This window comes from Melanotaenia boesemani, chromosome 19 (assembly GCF_017639745.1).
Source record: "Melanotaenia boesemani isolate fMelBoe1 chromosome 19, fMelBoe1.pri, whole genome shotgun sequence".
NCBI lineage: Eukaryota > Metazoa > Chordata > Actinopteri > Atheriniformes > Melanotaeniidae > Melanotaenia > Melanotaenia boesemani.
The window spans coordinates 30,066,964-30,085,863 of NC_055700.1; the positions used below are offsets into that span (position 1 = coordinate 30,066,964).

The 18,900-nt window shown below is 45.7% G+C and overlaps 1 protein-coding gene across 1 annotated transcript in view; it reads right to left on the minus strand.

Annotated features, from left to right (window-relative positions):
- Positions 1 to 18,684, minus strand: part of ror2 (receptor tyrosine kinase-like orphan receptor 2) — a 49,848-nt gene extending 31,164 nt beyond the window's left edge. Inside the window, exon 1 of the mRNA XM_041970287.1 lies at positions 18,212 to 18,684. Coding sequence (XP_041826221.1) covers positions 18,212 to 18,275 — 64 coding nt within the window. The 5' untranslated portion in view covers positions 18,276 to 18,684. The remainder of the gene's footprint in view (positions 1 to 18,211) is intronic.
- Positions 18,685 to 18,900: the final 216 nt, after the last annotated feature.

Sequence of the window (18,900 nt, forward strand, 5' to 3'; positions counted from 1 at the left end):
GGAAAGTGAAGATGTAACATCACTTGAAGATGGGGGGATGTCTATGCTCCTGGGGTTTAACGATAAGATTGATGAGTTGAAGGAGAAAAACCTGAGCGCTGATGAACCCCAGCCTAAACGGATGCCCCAGCACCACCCTGTGGGAGCGGATGGTACTGCACCCAGGAACACTGATGGAGAAAATGAGCCCATTTCTGTGCCAAAAATGACAGAAACACTTACCATTCCTGGCAAAAACCATACCTTTGTTCACCCACTGTACAGAAGAGACTTGAAAATTGTGGGACAGATTGGGGAACCAAATCAAAAGGACAAACTAGGATATGCCAGCCTAGAAAGACAAATCCAAAAGGCACTGAAAAAGGGATATGATGAAGGAGAAGTGGTGGAAGCTGTCATTCAAGCTATTGTACCTGGAACAAAACTGAAAAGCTACCTAGAGAGTAGGGTGGATCTGACATTGCATGGCCTCAGACAAATACTACGGACACATTATATTGAGAAGGATGCAACGGAGCTTTATCACTCACTCACTCATGCAGTACAAGAATTCAAGGAAACCCCAATACAGTTTTTAGTGCGTGCCATGGACTTGAGACAACAAGTTCTTTTTGCGTCAGAAAGAGTTGAGTCTGGACTGAAGTACAGTTCAGAACTAATTCAAAATCAGTTTCTCCAAACAGTCATTACTGGTCTTCTAGACGACACCATCCGAGCAGATCTAAAACCATATCTACAGGACCCAAAAGTAAGGGATGAAGTTTTGTTGGAAAGAATGACAGCTGCATACAGCCTGGAAATGGAAAGAAAGAACAAGTTGTCAAGAACATCGAGACAAAGGATGGTTAAAGTGGCAGCAGTGGGCGAGGAGAATAGTGATCTGGGAGAGGAGACCTGCACACATGAACCGAAAAATAAAAACAAACAGAGTGAAACAGTAAAACGGGACACCCTGATGGAGAAGGTTGACCAAGGTAACAAAGCCATATGTGAAGCTATCCAGAACCTCTCCTCTCAAATTGCAAATCTTAATCAGCGTCCAAGACCCCAAACAGTGAAAGTGAGTGAGCAGCAAAACTGGAGGCCTCGACCACAACCAAGAACCACAAACAAACAATGTCAGCAGTGTCAAGTGACCAACAAGGAAGGAAAATGTAATCACTGTTACAAATGTGGCAGCATGGATCACTGGGCCGCTGGTTGTCGCACCAAGAATGTTGCTGCTGCAACCAATAAGATTGAAATTCAGGTACACCCTGAAGAAAACATGGGCCATGTGGACCAGCTCAGCCAGAGAGCACCCCTTACTGGTAAACAGCAACAAACAGCCAGGCTAGTAGGGAAGAGATGTTTGGTCCGAGCCTCCCTTGGTGGTGTGGACACCACAGTACTGTGGGACACAGGGTCACAGGTATCAATTGTAGGAGCAGACTGGAAAAGAACTTACCTGCCAGATACTAAAGTGAGACCAGTAGAAGAACTGCTTGAGGAAGGTGCGCTAGACCTCTCAGCTGCAAATGGAACAGCTATTCCATATGAGGGATGGATCGGAGTTAACTTCACCCTGTCCCAAAACTCTGTGTCTGGAATGAGTGACAAACCCGTCCTGGTTCCGATCCTAGTAGCTAGCAGCGATCTTGAACGTCCTATCATCGGATTTAACGTGATAGAAGAACTAGCCCTGACAAGTGATGTATCTGAAGGCAAAAACTCCGGTCACATGGTACAAAGACTTTCCTCTGCATTGGAAGTGGGGCGCAAAACTGCGAGAGCCGTCTTATCTGTACTAAAAAAACAAAAACAGGAAAACTGCCCCCACATAGCAAGACTTGGCAGGCAACCAGTAGTCATACCAAAAAACAAAGTGAAGGAGGTGGAATGTGGTCTACTGCACAAAAAGATCCTGAGTGGTCTAAATCTAGTGTTTGAGCCAAATCAGGAGGCACCATGGCCAGCAGGGCTAATTATCAGAGAACAGTTAATCCGGGTACCACAGCAAGAGGATGAAAAGATAGCGGTGACTGTTGAGAACTTAACAGACTGTGATATCACCCTTTGTGGCCGCACCATACTAGGCTGGTTGTATGGTGTTGAAGCAGTTTACCCATTGGAGACAAAACCTCTGGAGGGTCAAGGACTCTTATCACCAGGCAGCAGCGCCACATCTGAGACAGATCCAACAAGCCACCTGCCACAGGATGAGCCGTGGGATCCACCTGTAGACCTGAATCATCTGTCAGAGGAACAACGGTTACAGGCACAAAAGATGCTCAGGGAGGAGTGTGGAGTGTTTGCAAAGGATGAGTGGGACACAGGACTGATCAGAGAGTTAAGGATGGACATACACCTTAAAGATAATGCCCCAGTACAGAAAACGTACAATGCAATCCCCCGACACCTTTACCAGGAAGTGAAAACACACATACAGGACTTGCTTAACCAAGGCTGGATCCAGAAATCCTGTTCTTCATACTCATCACCTGTGGTATGTGTCAGAAAAAAGGATGGGAGTCTTCGCTTGTGCGTAGACTACAGACTGCTGAATGAAAAAACTGTACCTGACCGTCACCCAATCCCCAGGATACAGGAGATCCTGGAAAACCTGGGAGGTAATTCCTGGTTCACAGTTCTAGACCAGGGAAAGGCCTACCACCAGGGCTTCATGAGCGAGAAAAGTAGACCCTGCACAGCATTTATAACACCGTGGGGACTTTACGAATGGGTTAGAATCCCATTTGGACTCACCAATGCACCGGCTGCTTTTCAGCGCTACATGGAAGGATGCCTGGGAGACCTCAGGGATGAAGTCTGCGTCCCCTACTTAGATGATGTGCTGGTGTTCAGTAGCAGTTTTGAACAACACATCCAGGATGTCAGGCAGGTACTGCAGCGACAACGACAGTGTGGAATCAAGTTAAGGCCAAAAAAATGTGACTTTTTCAAGCGTGAGGTCTGTTATGTTGGCCGGATCATCTCTGCTGACGGATACAGAATGAATCCCAAGGAAGTGGAAGTAGTGCAAGCCCTCAGGCTGGAGACGCCAACCACTGTCCAAGAAGTGAGGAAACTGATGGGCTTTCTGGGATACTACAGAGCCTACATACCAGACTTCTCTAGAATCGCTGCACCACTGTACAAACTGTTGGCAAAACCTAAGTCAGAGTTAAGGGGCAATCGGAAGAAAAAGGGAAACAGCAAACAGCCCAACCAGCTGCCACCATCTCACCCCGTCCAGTGGACAGAGGTCCATCAAGAAACACTGAAAAAAATAGTGGATCACCTGACAAACCCACCGATCATGGCGTACCCAGACTTGGAAAAGCCTTTTGTTTTGCATGTGGATGCTTCGGAACAAGGCCTGGGGGCAGTGTTGTACCAGCGACAAGCTGGAGTACTAAGAGTTATTGCCTATGGCTCTAGAACATTGACAACTGCAGAGAAAAATTACAAGTTACATTCTGGCAAGTTGGAATTCCTTGCACTAAAGTGGGCAATAACAGAACGCTTTCGTGACTATCTGTTTCATGCACCCCATTTTGTTGTTTACAGTGACAACAATCCGCTGACATATGTCACCAAATCAGCCAAACTAAACGCCACAGGACATCGCTGGGTGGCAGAGCTGTCAGACTACAGATTCACGATTAAGTACAGACCAGGGTCAGCAAATGGAGATGCAGATTTTTTGTCTCGCAGACCAAAGCCCATTGATAAAATCATCCAAGAGTGCACGGCTGAGTGTCAACAGGAGGAAATTGAATCCATTGGAAAAGCATTGGAGGCTGAAAAGGCAGGAAAAGTTGACTGGATATCTGCTGTCACCTGTAATACAGATGTGCTGCTGGGGGACGGAAAGATAACTGAGCCAATTCAGCCCATCTCAGTAGAAGACATACAGGCAGCCCAGAATGCAGACCAAACAGTGAGTAGAGTCTTGGTTCTTAAAAGAACGCAGACCTGCATGAAATATAAAAACAAACTGGCAGAAACTGAAGCTGTTAGACAGCTGCTAAGAGAGTGGCCCCGTCTGCATATTGATGAGGATGGAATCCTCAGAAGAGAAACAGCAGCTAGAACACAGCTGGTTGTTCCTGAATCCCTGAAACCCATCATTTACAAACATTTGCATGAGGAGATGGGACACTTAGGTGCTGACCGAATTATTGCCCTTGCCAGAGGACGCTTCTACTGGCCCAAGATGAGGCAGGAGATTGAGCACCATGTTACCCAAGTGTGCTGCTGCATAAAAAGAAAGAAACCCAACCGAATCATTCGAACCCCCATCCAAAATATTGAGACATCTGCACCATTTGAGATGATCTCCATTGACTACCTTCATCTGGAGAAAAGTAAGGGTGGTGAGGAATACATACTTGTAGTTGTGGATCATTTCACTAAGTATGCACAAGCCTATGCGGCTAAGGATAAGTCGGGGAAAACTGCAGCTAAAAAGCTCTTTGACGATTTCATAATGCGATTCGGTTTCCCATCAAGGATCCATCATGATCAGGGAAAAGAGTTTGAGAATACTCTTTTCCAAAAGCTGCAAAGCTATTGTGGTATCCGCCCATCTCACACATCCCCTTACCATCCCCAGGCGAACCCTGCAGAGCGCTTCAATAGAACACTACTGGGTATGTTACGCACACTGGAGGAGACTCAGAAGTCAAGGTGGAAAGAACACCTCAGTAAAGTGGTCCACGCATACAACTCAACAGTACATGAATCCACTGGCTTCTCCCCATTCTTCCTTCTCTTTGGTCGTGAGCCAACACTGCCAGTGGACCTCTTATTTCCAAAGAGAGGAGAGGAAGGTCGCCAAACACATTCAGGCTACGCGGAGAAGTGGAAAGAGACTATGCAAGAAGCATATGCGATTGCAAGGGCAAATATGAAGAAGTGCGCAAAAAGAGGGCAGCAAAACTACAATCAGCGTATATGGAGCTCCACTCTTAAACCAGGTGACCATGTCCTGGTGAGAAATCTGACACCAAGAGGGGGCCCTGGGAAGCTGCGTAGTTACTGGGAAGACACAGTCTATGTTGTCAGTGAAAGGAAAGGCCCTGACAGCCCAGTGTATGTGGTCAAACCGCTACATGAAGGGGGAAGGGAACGCGTGTTACATCGTAACCTACTACTGCCATGCCCCTACCTGGTAGAAGCGCCAAAGGCTGGTGAGCCCAACCTAAAAGAGAAGGCTAGTGGGAACAAAGTAAAGCGGACAATGCAACGTCATCAGGAGGTGATCCGGGGCACTCACCAAACAGATACTGACAGTTCCAGTGAGGAGGAGTATCACATGTGGACAGCACCAAGGCAGACTGATTCTTCTCTAAAGGCAGATGCAGAAGAATTTCAGCCCAGAGATGAGACACTCACAGAAAGTAGTGAGGAGATGCACATCCCTGAGGAGAATTCTGAGGAAGAGGAAGGAGAACACACTGTGGCAGAAGGAGCTGAAGCAGTTGAGGCTGGATCTGACGACATGCAAGATGTTAGAACAGCAAGAGAGAGACCAGCAAGGCTCCGACAGCCTAAAAGAATCTACACATATGACCAGCTGGGTCAGCCAGCTTTTCAACTGCTGAAGGGCTGCTCCGCCGGTGTGAGGAGATCCACAGAAGTCAGCCATGACTCCTGCACTAGATCATCACCCTCTATGTATCCTTTTCATGACAAAAGATATTAAGAGAATATGGGTAGACAGTTATGTAGGTTAGTTAACTGGTTAACTGATTTTACAGCTTCCTTCTATTAAGAATTATATTTTTGGGTGGCAGGATAGCCTTAATGTCAGTAATAAGTTACCTTACTGTTGAAATACATACTATCTGGACATTACTTTGAGGAGAATTTGGGCTAGATATGGGGTATTATCCAAGCACAGAAATTAAGATTGACATTGAATAGTGCACAGACCAGTGTAGAAATAGTTGTGTGTACTGTCACTAATAACAAATGGCATTGAAATGCGTAATAATGTAGTATTGGGTGTACATGGAAATTTCCTTGTCCCATTTGTGAAGATCTGGGGGGCCCACCAGTACTTCTAAGGACTAATCGCCCATCAATACTAATGGACTTATGGACAGTCTTGTATTATTGCCATGAGAACATCTGGGAGAGAGAGAGAATGGATAGAGGCTACGAGAGGACACAACCCACTTTAATAATATTTGTCATGTTTAGTATGTGTTAACCTACCTGGTGACATACCTTAAATGCATTGTGTTATTGGTGTTCACAGAAAAGATAAGAAAATGTTGGACAACATTTATTTATTTTTTTTTGTGGGGGAGGGTGTTACAGCCTGGAAATATTGATTTATAAAATGTTCTAATTTAGATATTGTCCAGGTGAAGTGTTTAGGCAATGTTCCTTTCTTTTATTATTATTATTATTATTCAGGTGATTTTTGAAGTCATCCGTTCTGTGGGTATTTTCTGTTGTGTGTGTTGCAGGGACATGTAACACTTGTGGGTTATAGTACGTCATCAGCCTGCGTGCAGTGGAGTGTGTATACGCAACGTGTGTGGCGTGCAGCGGGCTCGGTGTGTGTAACGTGGTCACCTTTGCATGTCCTGGCTGCCTCGAGAAAATCCATATTTCTTTTTAAAGAAATATAAGCAGCACGGGGCGAATAAAGTTGCCAAAATCAAGACGGAGTTTTGTCTGCTTCAAGGGTGCAACACTGGCATCTCAACAAATCACTGGTCCAACACACACCTCCTCTGCTCTGTGAAAGAAGACACCCAGAAATTATGACCCCCCCCCCCCCCATAAAGGTTTAAGATCAGAGATGTGAAGGAGGCACCTGAACCGGCCTGAAGACCCACCCAGGGTCGTCTGTAAAGCACATCAGACACTAACCTTTTCTACTTTAAGAAACAGAAACCTGCTTGAGAACCACAGAGACATCCCCGTTCTGCTTAATGGTTCCACCTCACACACCAACAACCAGATAACACTTCTAAACACACACAGCTGCTGAGTTAGCGCTGTTGTTGCTGTTACCAGAGGATTCCACCAGGGGGCGACGTAGAAAACTCAGCACAGATAGAGTTGCTGAATTTGTAGGATGAAAACAAAGGGAAGACAAGAAAACAGCTGCAGCAGCAAAATACTAGTTTATAAAGCCCCTAAAACGAGCTGCTGTCGATGCTGTGACCTTAGATCTGGTCAACTTGATCCCTACACCGCCCCATACTAGTCACTCACATACTGCAGCTTGCAAACTCCTAGCATTAGTTTCTGAGGAGGTGCACAATCGAGGTTTTAAACAATGCCAAATACCCGAAGCAGCCATGATAAACTCGGGTACAATTACAAATTAAAGTTGCTTAAAACAACATCGGTTCCAATTTAAACCAATTCATAAGTGCAGACTTTTATCATAAAGATACTTCGTCAAGAACCCATATTTTATCCCCAGTAGAAGATCACCATCATGTCAGAGGATGAAACTGACGTTTCACCATGAGATGAAAATATGAGCTGATAGTGAATCTGATGCAGCAACATTTCTGAAAAATTTTGGAACAGGAGCAACAAAAGGCTGGAAAAGTACCTGGTACAAACCAGAAACACCTGGAGGAGCATTGGACAACTAGCCAGGTTACCTGGTAACAGGTCAGTAACATGACTGGTATAAAAGGAGCATTTCAGAGAGGCAGAGTCTCTCAGATGGAAAGATGGACAGAGCTTCACCAATCTGAGACACACTGGATCTAAAACTGTGGAACAATTTCAGAAAAATGTTCCTCAGACTTTGAAGATCCTCCATCTACAGTGTAGAATATCATCAGAAGATTCAGAGAATCAGGAGGAATCTCTGTGTGCATGGGACAAGGCTGGATGCTGGTGATCTTCATCATGTGGACTTCAGTGTATCCCAACTGGTGGTTTTAATGTTGTGGATCACTGTCAAGTGTGTAGATTTTAGAGAAACAAACATCTGGATCTTCGTTCTCCCGATCAAACTGGCAGATTTGGATCCGGAGATGTTCTGAAGAACCGAACCGCCTGTCTGAATGGATCCTGATCCACTCTGCCGCCACGGTGCTTCCTACATTCCGTTTTTCAGTCCATAGATGGGGCCGTGGTTCCTCCGCAGAACGTTGCTGCACACCTTAAAAAAATTCCTAAATCCAGACGTTGATCTGGATCACCTTAAAAATGTAATCACTTGTTCCTTTATTTCTATTTCTGACGGTTCTGTTGGAAGAACAAAAAGAAACCGAATGTTTACTGTGTTAATAGATCCCGTCTCCATCCAGTTCGTTTTTAGACATCACCCATAGCCCCCATGTGCCAGTTACCAGCTTGCTGTATAAAACATTAATGTTGTAGATACACAAAGACAAGGAGCCGGAATTCAGCACTGCAAACATTTAGACTTGACAAACAAAAGCAGAATCAATCAATTAAAAAATTGAGATACACTAAAAGAAATTTGAAAAGTAAAACACCTTAAAAGCAGTTAAAAGACTAAAATGTAAAGACTGAAATACAGGTTCCAAACAACAAGAAGACCGTAGCCTGAAACTGGACGCTCGCGACCTTCGGGCCTCCAGACAACGTCTCTTTCAGGGAAGACCTTGCAGATTTCAGCAAGACGATGCTGAACCACATCCTGCATCCATCACAGCAGCATGGCTTCACAGGAGAAGAGTCCGGCTGCTGAACTGGCCTGCCTGCAGTCCAGACCTTTCACCAGTACACAACATCTGGAGCATCATGGAAGCAACTTTTCTTAGAACCATGCAGACTTTTACTGAGTCCCACCTTTACTGCACACAACAACCTGGATTCTGCTGATGCCCAAAACCAGGCTCATGTCTAAACCATCATCAAGAAACCTGGAACTGTGGGATCTCAGATGGACACATTGGTCTTTCTGAATGTGGTCCCAGAAACGTCTGAAGGATGATTAAAGCCATTTCCAGCCTGAGAATTTTTGTTTTTTACTCACTCAGCATGGGCTCACTTCGTTTCTGACAGTTCTTCTTCTTTGCTGCAGTTTCACTGCATGATATCAACTGTTGCATTAAATAATTTCACATGTCCCTGCTGGAAAAACAGCAGTACCCTGCAGAGAACCTCTCAACCATGTGGAACTTCAACACTCTCAAGTTCCACAAAGAAAAAACAAATTTTATCTGCTATTAAACACAACCATACATGTCCAAATGCGAGTACCTCTGTCACACAGACTCCTGTCCTCTTATCATGCAGATATAAACACAGACATCAAACCAGCTGTGGTGCTTCTAACATACAGGCTGTCTGAAGTGTCAGATGGTATCAGCGCCTGCAGAGGAATTTCCCCCCTTGGCTTGATGTTATCTTCCTACCCACATACCCTCAGAGCCGAGGCAGCTTCCACAGGCCTACCGCACCACCATGACTGAGTTAAAACAACACAAACTCGCTCATAAAGAAGGAGCCCTTCCCTTCAAACGCTTGGTTATTAGGAGGCTCAGAGACAAAGTCTTCATGTTGGGTGAGCTGAGTCATTTACATTTTATTGGTTCTCTGATAACTGCAGGCATACCAGTTGTTTGCCTTTAAGGTCTGTTTCTCCTGATGAGTAAATGTTAATGTAATGTGGTATGCATGTGGAGGGGGTGTATGGTCATCATACTTTAGTTCTCAGGTGCTAGCTCATTTTTGGCTCAGTTTAAACATTAAACCAGGAAACATGGAGAGTGCATCGTAAAAACCTGAAAAAACAAATAATACTGCTTGAAAAGAAATAAAAAGATTAAATGTGAGTTACTGAACATCAGATCTCTGGTCATAGCCTCTGAATGTTGATTTATCTTGATCTATTTTGTCTGATAAATCTTTTAGCAGGTCTGACTCGACGACCCTGATCCATCCTCTAGTCCTGCTGCTATCGGTCGAGGCTGCTGGGGGACATCCCAGGATGCACTGGGCTCCTCTCTGCTGGGGGACATCCCATGATGCACTGGGCTCCTCTCTGCTGGGGGACGTCCCAGGATGCACTGGGCTCCTCTCTGCTGGGGGACATCCCATGATGCACTGGGCTCCTCTCTGCTGGGGGACATCCCATGATGCACTGGGCTCCTCTCTGCTGGGGGACATCCCATGATGCACTGGGCTCCTCTCTGCTCTCTTTACTCTTCATGTAGAAATATCTGACATGGTTGTTCATTTGTTCGTGTTTCTCTTCTTCTTTCCCAGCAGGATCCCTGGCTGGGATATACCTGCTGCTAGCGACACGTCCATGTACGTATCATGGCTGCCACGCATTCCTAGAGTTCGTTTGGCATGTAGGCTAAGGTAATGGGTTGCGTGCACGAGTTGCAATATTGACTTGAACACCAGAGGCGTTCATACGAACAAGAACACTAACATGACAGCTCTGAGGTAAAGACAATGGCGGATAGTTCCAAAAACTATCTCTGGGACCTCGTCCACAACTACCAGCATCTGTTTGATTTTCCCCCCACTGCACAGTGATAAACACTTGTACCTTGTTGTTGGCAACAAATTGGAAGAGTTTTGTGGGTTGATGACCCAGAATTACGTGACCGGCAGATTGACCTTTTCACTATTTCAAAGTCCAAGTCCTGTGTACTGCCCCTAGTGGTGACCTCCAGTGTTACACACACATACGAGTTCAGCTGCTGGTTGACCCCTCTTTTCTTTCCACCCCCAACCGCTCCAGGAAAATGGCCGTCTTTCCCGGTTCTGGTTCTGATGAAGATTTCTTTCCCGGTTCTGGTTCTGATGAAGATTTCTTCCCGGTTCTGGTTCTGATGAAGATTTCCTTCCCGGTTCTGGTTCTGATGAAGATTTCTTCCCGGTTCTGGTTCTGATGAAGATTTCCTTCCGGTTCTGGTTCTGATGAAGATTTCCTTCCGGTTCTGGTTCTGATGAAGATTTCTTCCCGGTTCTGGTTCTGATGAAGATTTCTTCCCGGTTCTGGTTCTGATGAAGATTTCTTTCCGGTTCTGGTTCTGATGAAGATTTCTTTCCGGTTCTGGTTCTGATGAAGATTTCTTTCCGGTTCTGGTGGAGGTTAATTGGATTGAATTGGACTGCGTCTTTAAAAGTTATTGAAATGACTTTGTTGTGAATTGGTGCTGTATACATAAAGCTGAATTGAAATTATGTTAACTGAGTTTAACCGAACTGATTTAAACTGAACTGAATTGAAATAATTGAAAATGAACTGATATCAATTTAATTTAAATTAAAATTGACTAAATTACCCAAACTGGTCTTAGGTGAACTGGATTTAAATGAGTGTTTCTCTTCTTCTTGCTGTGAGGCGGTGGTGCTAACCACCATACCACCGTGCAGGCTGAAATATAAATCCATTTCATTTAATTGAAATTAAATTAATTTGATTTACTCAACTGAAATGAACTGAATTAAATGAGGAACTGAACTTGACTAAATGTAATAGTAAAATTAATCATGTGATTTGATTCATTAGAATTGAGAAATTGAAATCAATTAAACTCATTTGACTTTAACTGAGTTGCACTGAACAAAGTTTAACTGAATTTAACTGAAGTGATTTGAACTGAACTGGATCCCCTGCAGACAGCAGCAGCCTTTGAGCCGCCTGAGCAGAAGTTTCCACCCTGGGTCGGTGTAGCAGAGCTCTGGTGTCAGCTGTTTATTCTGACCTCCAAACAGAACTTCGTCATTCTTTCCTTTAATCCAAACAGCCACGAGCAGGAAGACGGAGCTGGAAGCTTCCAGCAGCAGAACTCCACACAGATTTACTTGTAAAACTCTTCTCCTGGCCCACATTTCAGAACTATGATTAGAAAAGCATCTGCTGAAGGAGGAGGGACAGCCCATTAACTTTGAGAAGCCTGCTGTTAACATATTTCCACAGAGCATGGCGTACTTTAACAAACCAACAACTGCTAACAGAGCACTTTCATGCTGCTCACATGCATGTCCATGAACAGCGCCGTATGATGCTTGTCAGACTTGCATGCTGCCCTCGTGTAGTCCTGCTTATTATAACCACAGAACATCACATGTTCTAACCCGGAACATGACGTTAAACAGTCATTTCACACTTAAACCTGCAGAGCTCCGTGGTGGTTCTGCAAGACATTAAATATACATAAACATAGAAAAAGTCCTGAAGAATATAGTGAGATGTAAAGAAGTAAAGACATGAGAAGAAATCCTGGCTGGGACACGTTAAAGGAATAATCAGGACCAGACTACACATCATCTAATCCAAACAGAGGACGGTTGGGAACGGGCTGGAATTCAGCTAGATGAAGCATCCATCATTTCTTCTCCCAATAAACACAGAAAAACACAAGCTTCTGCCCTGAGACTAAATCTCTAAAATACACAACAAGCGACCTCCGACCCTGCGTATAAGGCGGCCTCCCGCTTTCCTACAGCTGTACAGTTTGTGTTGTTCAGTTATCAAACAGCTGACAGATCTTCAAACAACATGGCTGACGGTTTGTTCTTCCACATGATGGAACTAATTCACCGCTCAGTAAAACTGGGTTTACACGTATGACTTTAACATGTTCTGTGCTATGGAAGCGGTGGTCAACCTGTGTGGTGGCGAACGGGTTCTTAATCTCTTGAAAGTCCCCCATGTTTGTTCTGGTTGTTTCAGTCATTCAGATCATGAAACTGATGGTGGTTCCTTCAGGGTTCCACATGAGGTTGAAAAAAGGGAGAGAGGGTCAAGGATTTAAAAATACGTAGAGAAAAGCTTCTTGTGAACCTTTGGATCAAAAGAAGCGGAGTCAGATAATATCAGAGTTAAAGGTTTGTTTGTGGCTTTCCTTCAGTTGGTTACGGTCCTTCTCTGTCTCCACCACCAGCACCGAACCGAACTAGAACCAGTTCATCTTCGGTCGAAGAAGGGCTTCTCTCAGCTGATATGTTGTAACTAAATTAAAGCTCCTGGGCTGGTGACACTGTAGCGTTGTTGTTCCACGCTGATAATAAACGAGATTTTTGACCTCAGGTTTGCACAGGCAGCAAGCATGAAGGCCTGGACATACTCCACAAGAACTGGCACTTTTGATCATTTTCTCCAGGTGGCAAACACAGGAGGAAGATTCGATCTAGCCAAGACATTTAATACTTTTCAGACTTCTGAAAAACCTCATCCATGGTGCGCCGCGGGTGGGGGTTAGGACGTTCATACTTCCTCACTGGTCCTCAGCTGTTCCTCAAAACTATCCATTCAACATTGCTGTGAAAAGAAGGAAATGGAAACCTTCCACTTTAGACTTCAAATTTCCAGCCATCACCAAATAGTTGTCTGACAACACACACGAAGAAGGTTCTGTAGGGATGATGTGCTGAGGACAAGCTGCAATAAAGAAGTCCTTCTTTTCTCGCAGTCCTGGAAAAGAAAAACCAAATTCTCTCTCCTTGCTATGAACAGGCCTTAGTTGTTCATGTACTCTACTGGAACAGAGACATTTGTATGTTTTCTTGCGGTGTGAAGAGCAAGAACAGCGTTGGTTCTAACCCAGTTATACTTTACGAGAACCTTCGTCCACGTCTGGGCAGGGCTTTGCCTGGGGCGTTGTCCGGTTCTTCATATGCTGTACCTTGTTGAACCTTTCGCATCAGCAGAATGGGACGATGTCTGTCTTTATATACCCTACATGTAATGATGTCCACCTCGGCCAGCTGTATCATAAAACTATCCATTCCCGTTGAACCTTCCCTTCTGCACACCAGCTGAAATGACTTCACAAATTTCTGACCAGTCACACAATAGTTGTTGGACACCAAACAAGAAATAAAGTTCTAACAGACGGCGGGTTGAGAATGAGTCCTGGAAGAGAGAGTTCGTTGTTGTGTTCTTCATGCCCACTAGGGGGCACATTAGAGCCCTCACACCGGAAAGAGCTGCTGAATAGTCAGGGTGTAAATCTAAATAATACTTCAGAGTAGGACTGGGCGATAAATCGAATTTTAATCTCAATTAAAATCTAGGTTTGAACAATTATAAAAATGAAATGATCCGATGTTTTACTCCTTCTTGGCTTACTCTTGTGCTGTTTTCAGCTGCTACTTGAGCGCCGCTGGCATTGCAGCACTCTGCTACAGACTCCTCCCACTGCTGCAGACTCCTCCCACTGCTACAGACTCCTCCCGCTGCTACAGAATCCTCCCACTGCTACAGAATCCTCCCACTGCCCCACCCACTTTGGTTTCTTCAACGCGAGTTCCCAGCGCCTCTCAAGTTAGACTGAAATGTCCCGATTAAATAATCCACCAGCTCCCACAGACACAAAGAGATAACAAATGTCATAAACCAACATAACTTTTTTTTCTCTGGGTGGAAAGATGCTAGGGGCATCATCAGCACCGCTTCCACTGCAGGAACTTTTCTGGAAAAAAACTGATTAAAAAGAAAAAAGAAGAAGAGAAAAAAAAGCCATGGCATTTTCCCACTAACATTCCACTCCTCAGCTCTCCCTGAAAAGGATCCTAGCGGAGGCGTCTTCACATTCCCTGGAATTCTTGAGAGGTGATGCTGTTGAGTGAAGCGCTCTGATTGGTGGAACAAACTTCTGCTCTTTTATTTACAGCAAGTTAAAGCTGGGGTGCAGCTGTAAACATGTTCATTTTACTTCTACAGAATTAACTCCATGTTTTGGATATTTGAAAAATTCAGTGAGGAGAGGAACAAAGAATGGATGAACGGTGAAGTTCCGGATCTTTTGAGCATATTTGCCACGAATGACATTCAAAGCAGGTTGAAAACGGCCATGCAGACTGGTCACCTTCTGAAAGAACAACTCCACCGTGGCTGCTTGCTCAAAGACGAGGCAGAGTTGCTGCTTTCTGCTTCTTACCACCACCTACTGGGCTGGAGGTGTGACACGGTTTCTTTTACCACATCCCAATACGTCATCAACCTAATTCAAATCACTTTTCCAGAACTCTGCGGTGGAAATGCAAACCACTCAGATTACTGGGAATTCTTTTACATTAGTAAAAATAATTCCAGGTAATAAAAATTCCAGGAAATGTTGGCATGAAACCTCCAATAAATAGAGTATCTAAGGCTCGTAAACCAACACACTGTAGAATGTCTACTTAACTTTCCATCATTTTTACATCAGTCACCGTGTGACCTGACATCTGGTCAAACTGGTCCCTACGCTGCCCCTACTGGTCACTCACATACTGCAAGTTGCGAACGTGTAGCGTTCACAGCAGCCATGATAAACACACACTCATGATGTAAAGCAAGTGTATTCTCGGCCTTACTCATCGAGATTGCGGTTGCCAAGCAACAACTTGAGACTTGAGCTAATTTTGAGCTAATGTTTTATCTTCCTCCATCAGGATGTCCTTACAAAGACGACAGACCGGGCTCTTACGAAGAAGCTAGACCAGCGGTTCCCAGCCTTTTTTCCTGAGGACCCCCTTCATGCAAATACTTAAAAGCCGTGGACCCCTGCCCCTCCCCGTGCTGAAGCCATGCTGGTTTCATGCTTTAATTAGCAAGATTCTCACCGTAAATACTGGATTCTGGCTGAGTCCTGTCCATCCATTAAGCCACAATTAAACATTTAGCCTCACTTTTCCCAAAATGCCATTTCCAAGTGAACAAAATGCCCAAATGATTAAAACAACTTGACCAGATGCACATTTTTAATCGCAATGGCTCTGATGGCCTCGGGGACCCCCTCTGCTCTTTGGGGAACCCCTTCAGGGTACTTCCAGAAGAAACCATGCAGGATTAGTCCTGAAGGGTCTTAATCCTCGATTAAGTTAAATTAAGCTTGTCCTAGATTTCCAAGGACACATATTGTGAGTTTTTCTGATTATGTGACAAACCTGAAGCTTCTTACTTTCCAACATCTTCAGTAAAACTGACAACTAAAAATACACCAGAACTTTCACATCATCCCCAGCTCCTCTGAACTTCAAAGCCCTGTCATCGGACCGCCTCAGAAACTGTTTATATTCCTCTGATTTGCAGCTAATGACCCTCAGGAATCTTCAACTGATTGCTGCAGCCCTCTCAGTGCAGATAAAGCAACAGCTCACATGCTAAATTTTTCTTGCTGCCTCGACATGTTTTCACACATGTACGGCAGCCCTGAGATTTCCAAACACGTTCCAGAGAGGCTGCATGTGAGAACACCCATCTGCAAAATCCACTTCCCACCTCTGACCTCTACGTCGCTGGGCAGATGAAGCCAAATGTTAGTAGCCAGGATTAGCGCTCGACTGATGAAGGATTTTCAAAAACTTTCCAAAGATTAGTCCAGCTTAGTGCAAGTTTTCCTCACATAAAACAGAGTCAAAGAACATTCAAACACCAAAAACAGCACAAGCTTCAGGGTTTCAGACACCACATATGAAACAGAGGTGTTAAGTTGGGGATTAGACCAGCAGCTTTCTGACTGAAGAACAACCACAGTACCTCCTGGGTAACCGACCAGGCATCACCTCACTGGGACAAAAAGCAGAAAGACAGTGCAGGATGTCCTCCATGTTTGTAGTCCACGCTGTTTCCTCCCTGATTCTCCGAACAGAACATTCTGACAGACATCTGACCCGCCTCTAGAGAACTGTGGGACTGGTCCGCCATGTTGGGGAAACCAGCAGCGTCTTTTTCGTCTTTGTCTTATTCCGAATTTCTGCAGAAAATCTTTTCTATGAGTCCTCGGCTGCAGCAGCTCACGTCCCAGAGAGCGGTGGACACGTCCCAGAGAGCGGTGGACACGTCCCAGAAAGCGGTGGACACGTCCCAGAGAGCGGTGGACACGTCCCATCCCAGAGAGCGGTGGACACGTCCCAGAAAGCGGTGGACACGTCCCAGAGAGCGGTGGACATGTCCCAGAGAGCGGTGGACACGTCCCAGAGAGCGGTGGACATGTCTCAGAGACCGGTGGACACGTCCCAGAGAGCGGTGGACATGTCTCAGAGACCGGTGGACACGTCCCAGAGAGCAGTGGACACGTTCTAAAGAGCAGTGGACATGTCTCAGAGAATGGTGGACACGTCCCAGAGAATGGTTAACATGTCCAAGAGACTGGTGGACATGTCCCAGAGACCGGTTAACACGTCCAAGAGACTGGTGGACACGTCCCAGAGACCGGTGGATTAGATGTTACTGGTTCCACAGTCAGGACCGTAAACCTCTGGACCGCTCAAACCCTGATGTTTGCAAGTTACCTGAAGACAAGTCACCAGAGGACACAAAACCGAAGGACCAGAGACCTGAAACTAGCGACCTACGGACATGAGAACCTGAGACCTGAGGACCAGAGTTCAGAGGAACAAAGATCTGAGAACCAGAGACCTAATGATCTGAAACATAATGACATGAGACCTGAGGTCCAGACCTGAGACCTTGATTATGGATCATATTGATGGTCTTAAAGTGACCTATGAGCAAACCGTGTCACCTGCTGGTTTCTGTCTGATCATGAACTGAGTAAAACTCCTGGACCTGGAACATCTGGACCAGTTAAGTCCAGCGACCACAAACATGTTGAAGTTCTGACTTCAAACTGAAGGGGACCAGAACATCACAATCCTCGAAACTGAAACCTGAACACACTCAGGACAAATCCGCCTCATTCCAACTCCTCAGACCTTTCAGCTCAGCAGTTTCTTCGGGGGGTGGGGGTGTAGGTGCTAATTATTTAACCCCCTGCGCCCTACCCCCACCCCCCACTGCTTATTAACAAATGGTGAGTCCTCAGCTGAAAACAGGAAATCTGCCGAGCCCCCCTCCCCCCACAGGGAGTCATGAATTAACATGACTGACAAAGAGTCCAGATCACCTCGAGCTGAGCTTCAATTAACATGACAACAACACAGGGGCCCCCAGAGTCTGACACAAGCTCCTTTTTATGAGGAGAAGGAGGACATGTCACCAGGCTGGAGGACAAAGAGAGACTAAGTGGTCCCAGACACCGAGAGGGGCTCCTGAGAACACGGAAAACTCCTAACCCCCCCCCCCCCCAAAAGACTCAAGTCTGAAAGTTTTCTGGAAACTTTTAAAGAAGCTGAATAAAACAAGAAAAGGGGGGTCGGTTCTGCAGATGGAGGGATGCAGGAGAGGATTAGATCAATAAAATCTGAAAACAGAGCTGAAAGGAGGGAAAAGATCTGTGCAGACCAGCAGAGGAAAGAAAAACAAGGCTGACTTTCCCCCTTTTGTCCCTGGATCGGTGCGTGTGGAAGTTGGAGCACTCACCGTTACATCTCACGTTTGGAAAGCAGAGAAGCATCCAGATCCAACCCCCCCTCAGGGTGGCCATGGCGGCCGCTTTCACTCCGAAAGTCTGCGCGAGGAAATAAGAATCCCAGAAAGTTCCTGCAGCGGTGGGAGCCCGAGGTTCCTCTGCTGGATCCGGACCCGGATCAGGGGGAAATAAAGCTGCGCGTTCAGGTCGTGCAGGAGTCCGACATGAAGACGCGAGACGGCTGTGGGCTCCGAGAAAAACAAAGGTGCGTTCATCCGCGCGCCTGACCGCCGCTCTCCTCCTCCGGACGCACACGAGCGCTCACACGTGCGCGCAGCGTGCAGCAACGTTCTGCGGAGGAACCACGGCCCCATCTATGGACTGAAAAACGGAATGTAGGAAGCACCGTGGCGGCAGAGTGGATCAGGATCCATTCAGACAGGCGGTTCGGTTCTTCAGAACATCTCCGGATCCAAATCTGCCAGTTTGATCGGGTGAACGAAGATCCAGATGTTTGTTTCTCTAAAATCTACACACCTGACAGTGATCCACAACATTAAAACCACCAGCTGGGATACACTGAAGTCCACATGATGAAGATCACCAGCATCCAGCCATGTCCCAGCACACAGAGATTCCTCCTGATTCTCTCAATCTTCTGATGATATTCTACACTGTAGATGGTGGATCTTCAAAGTCT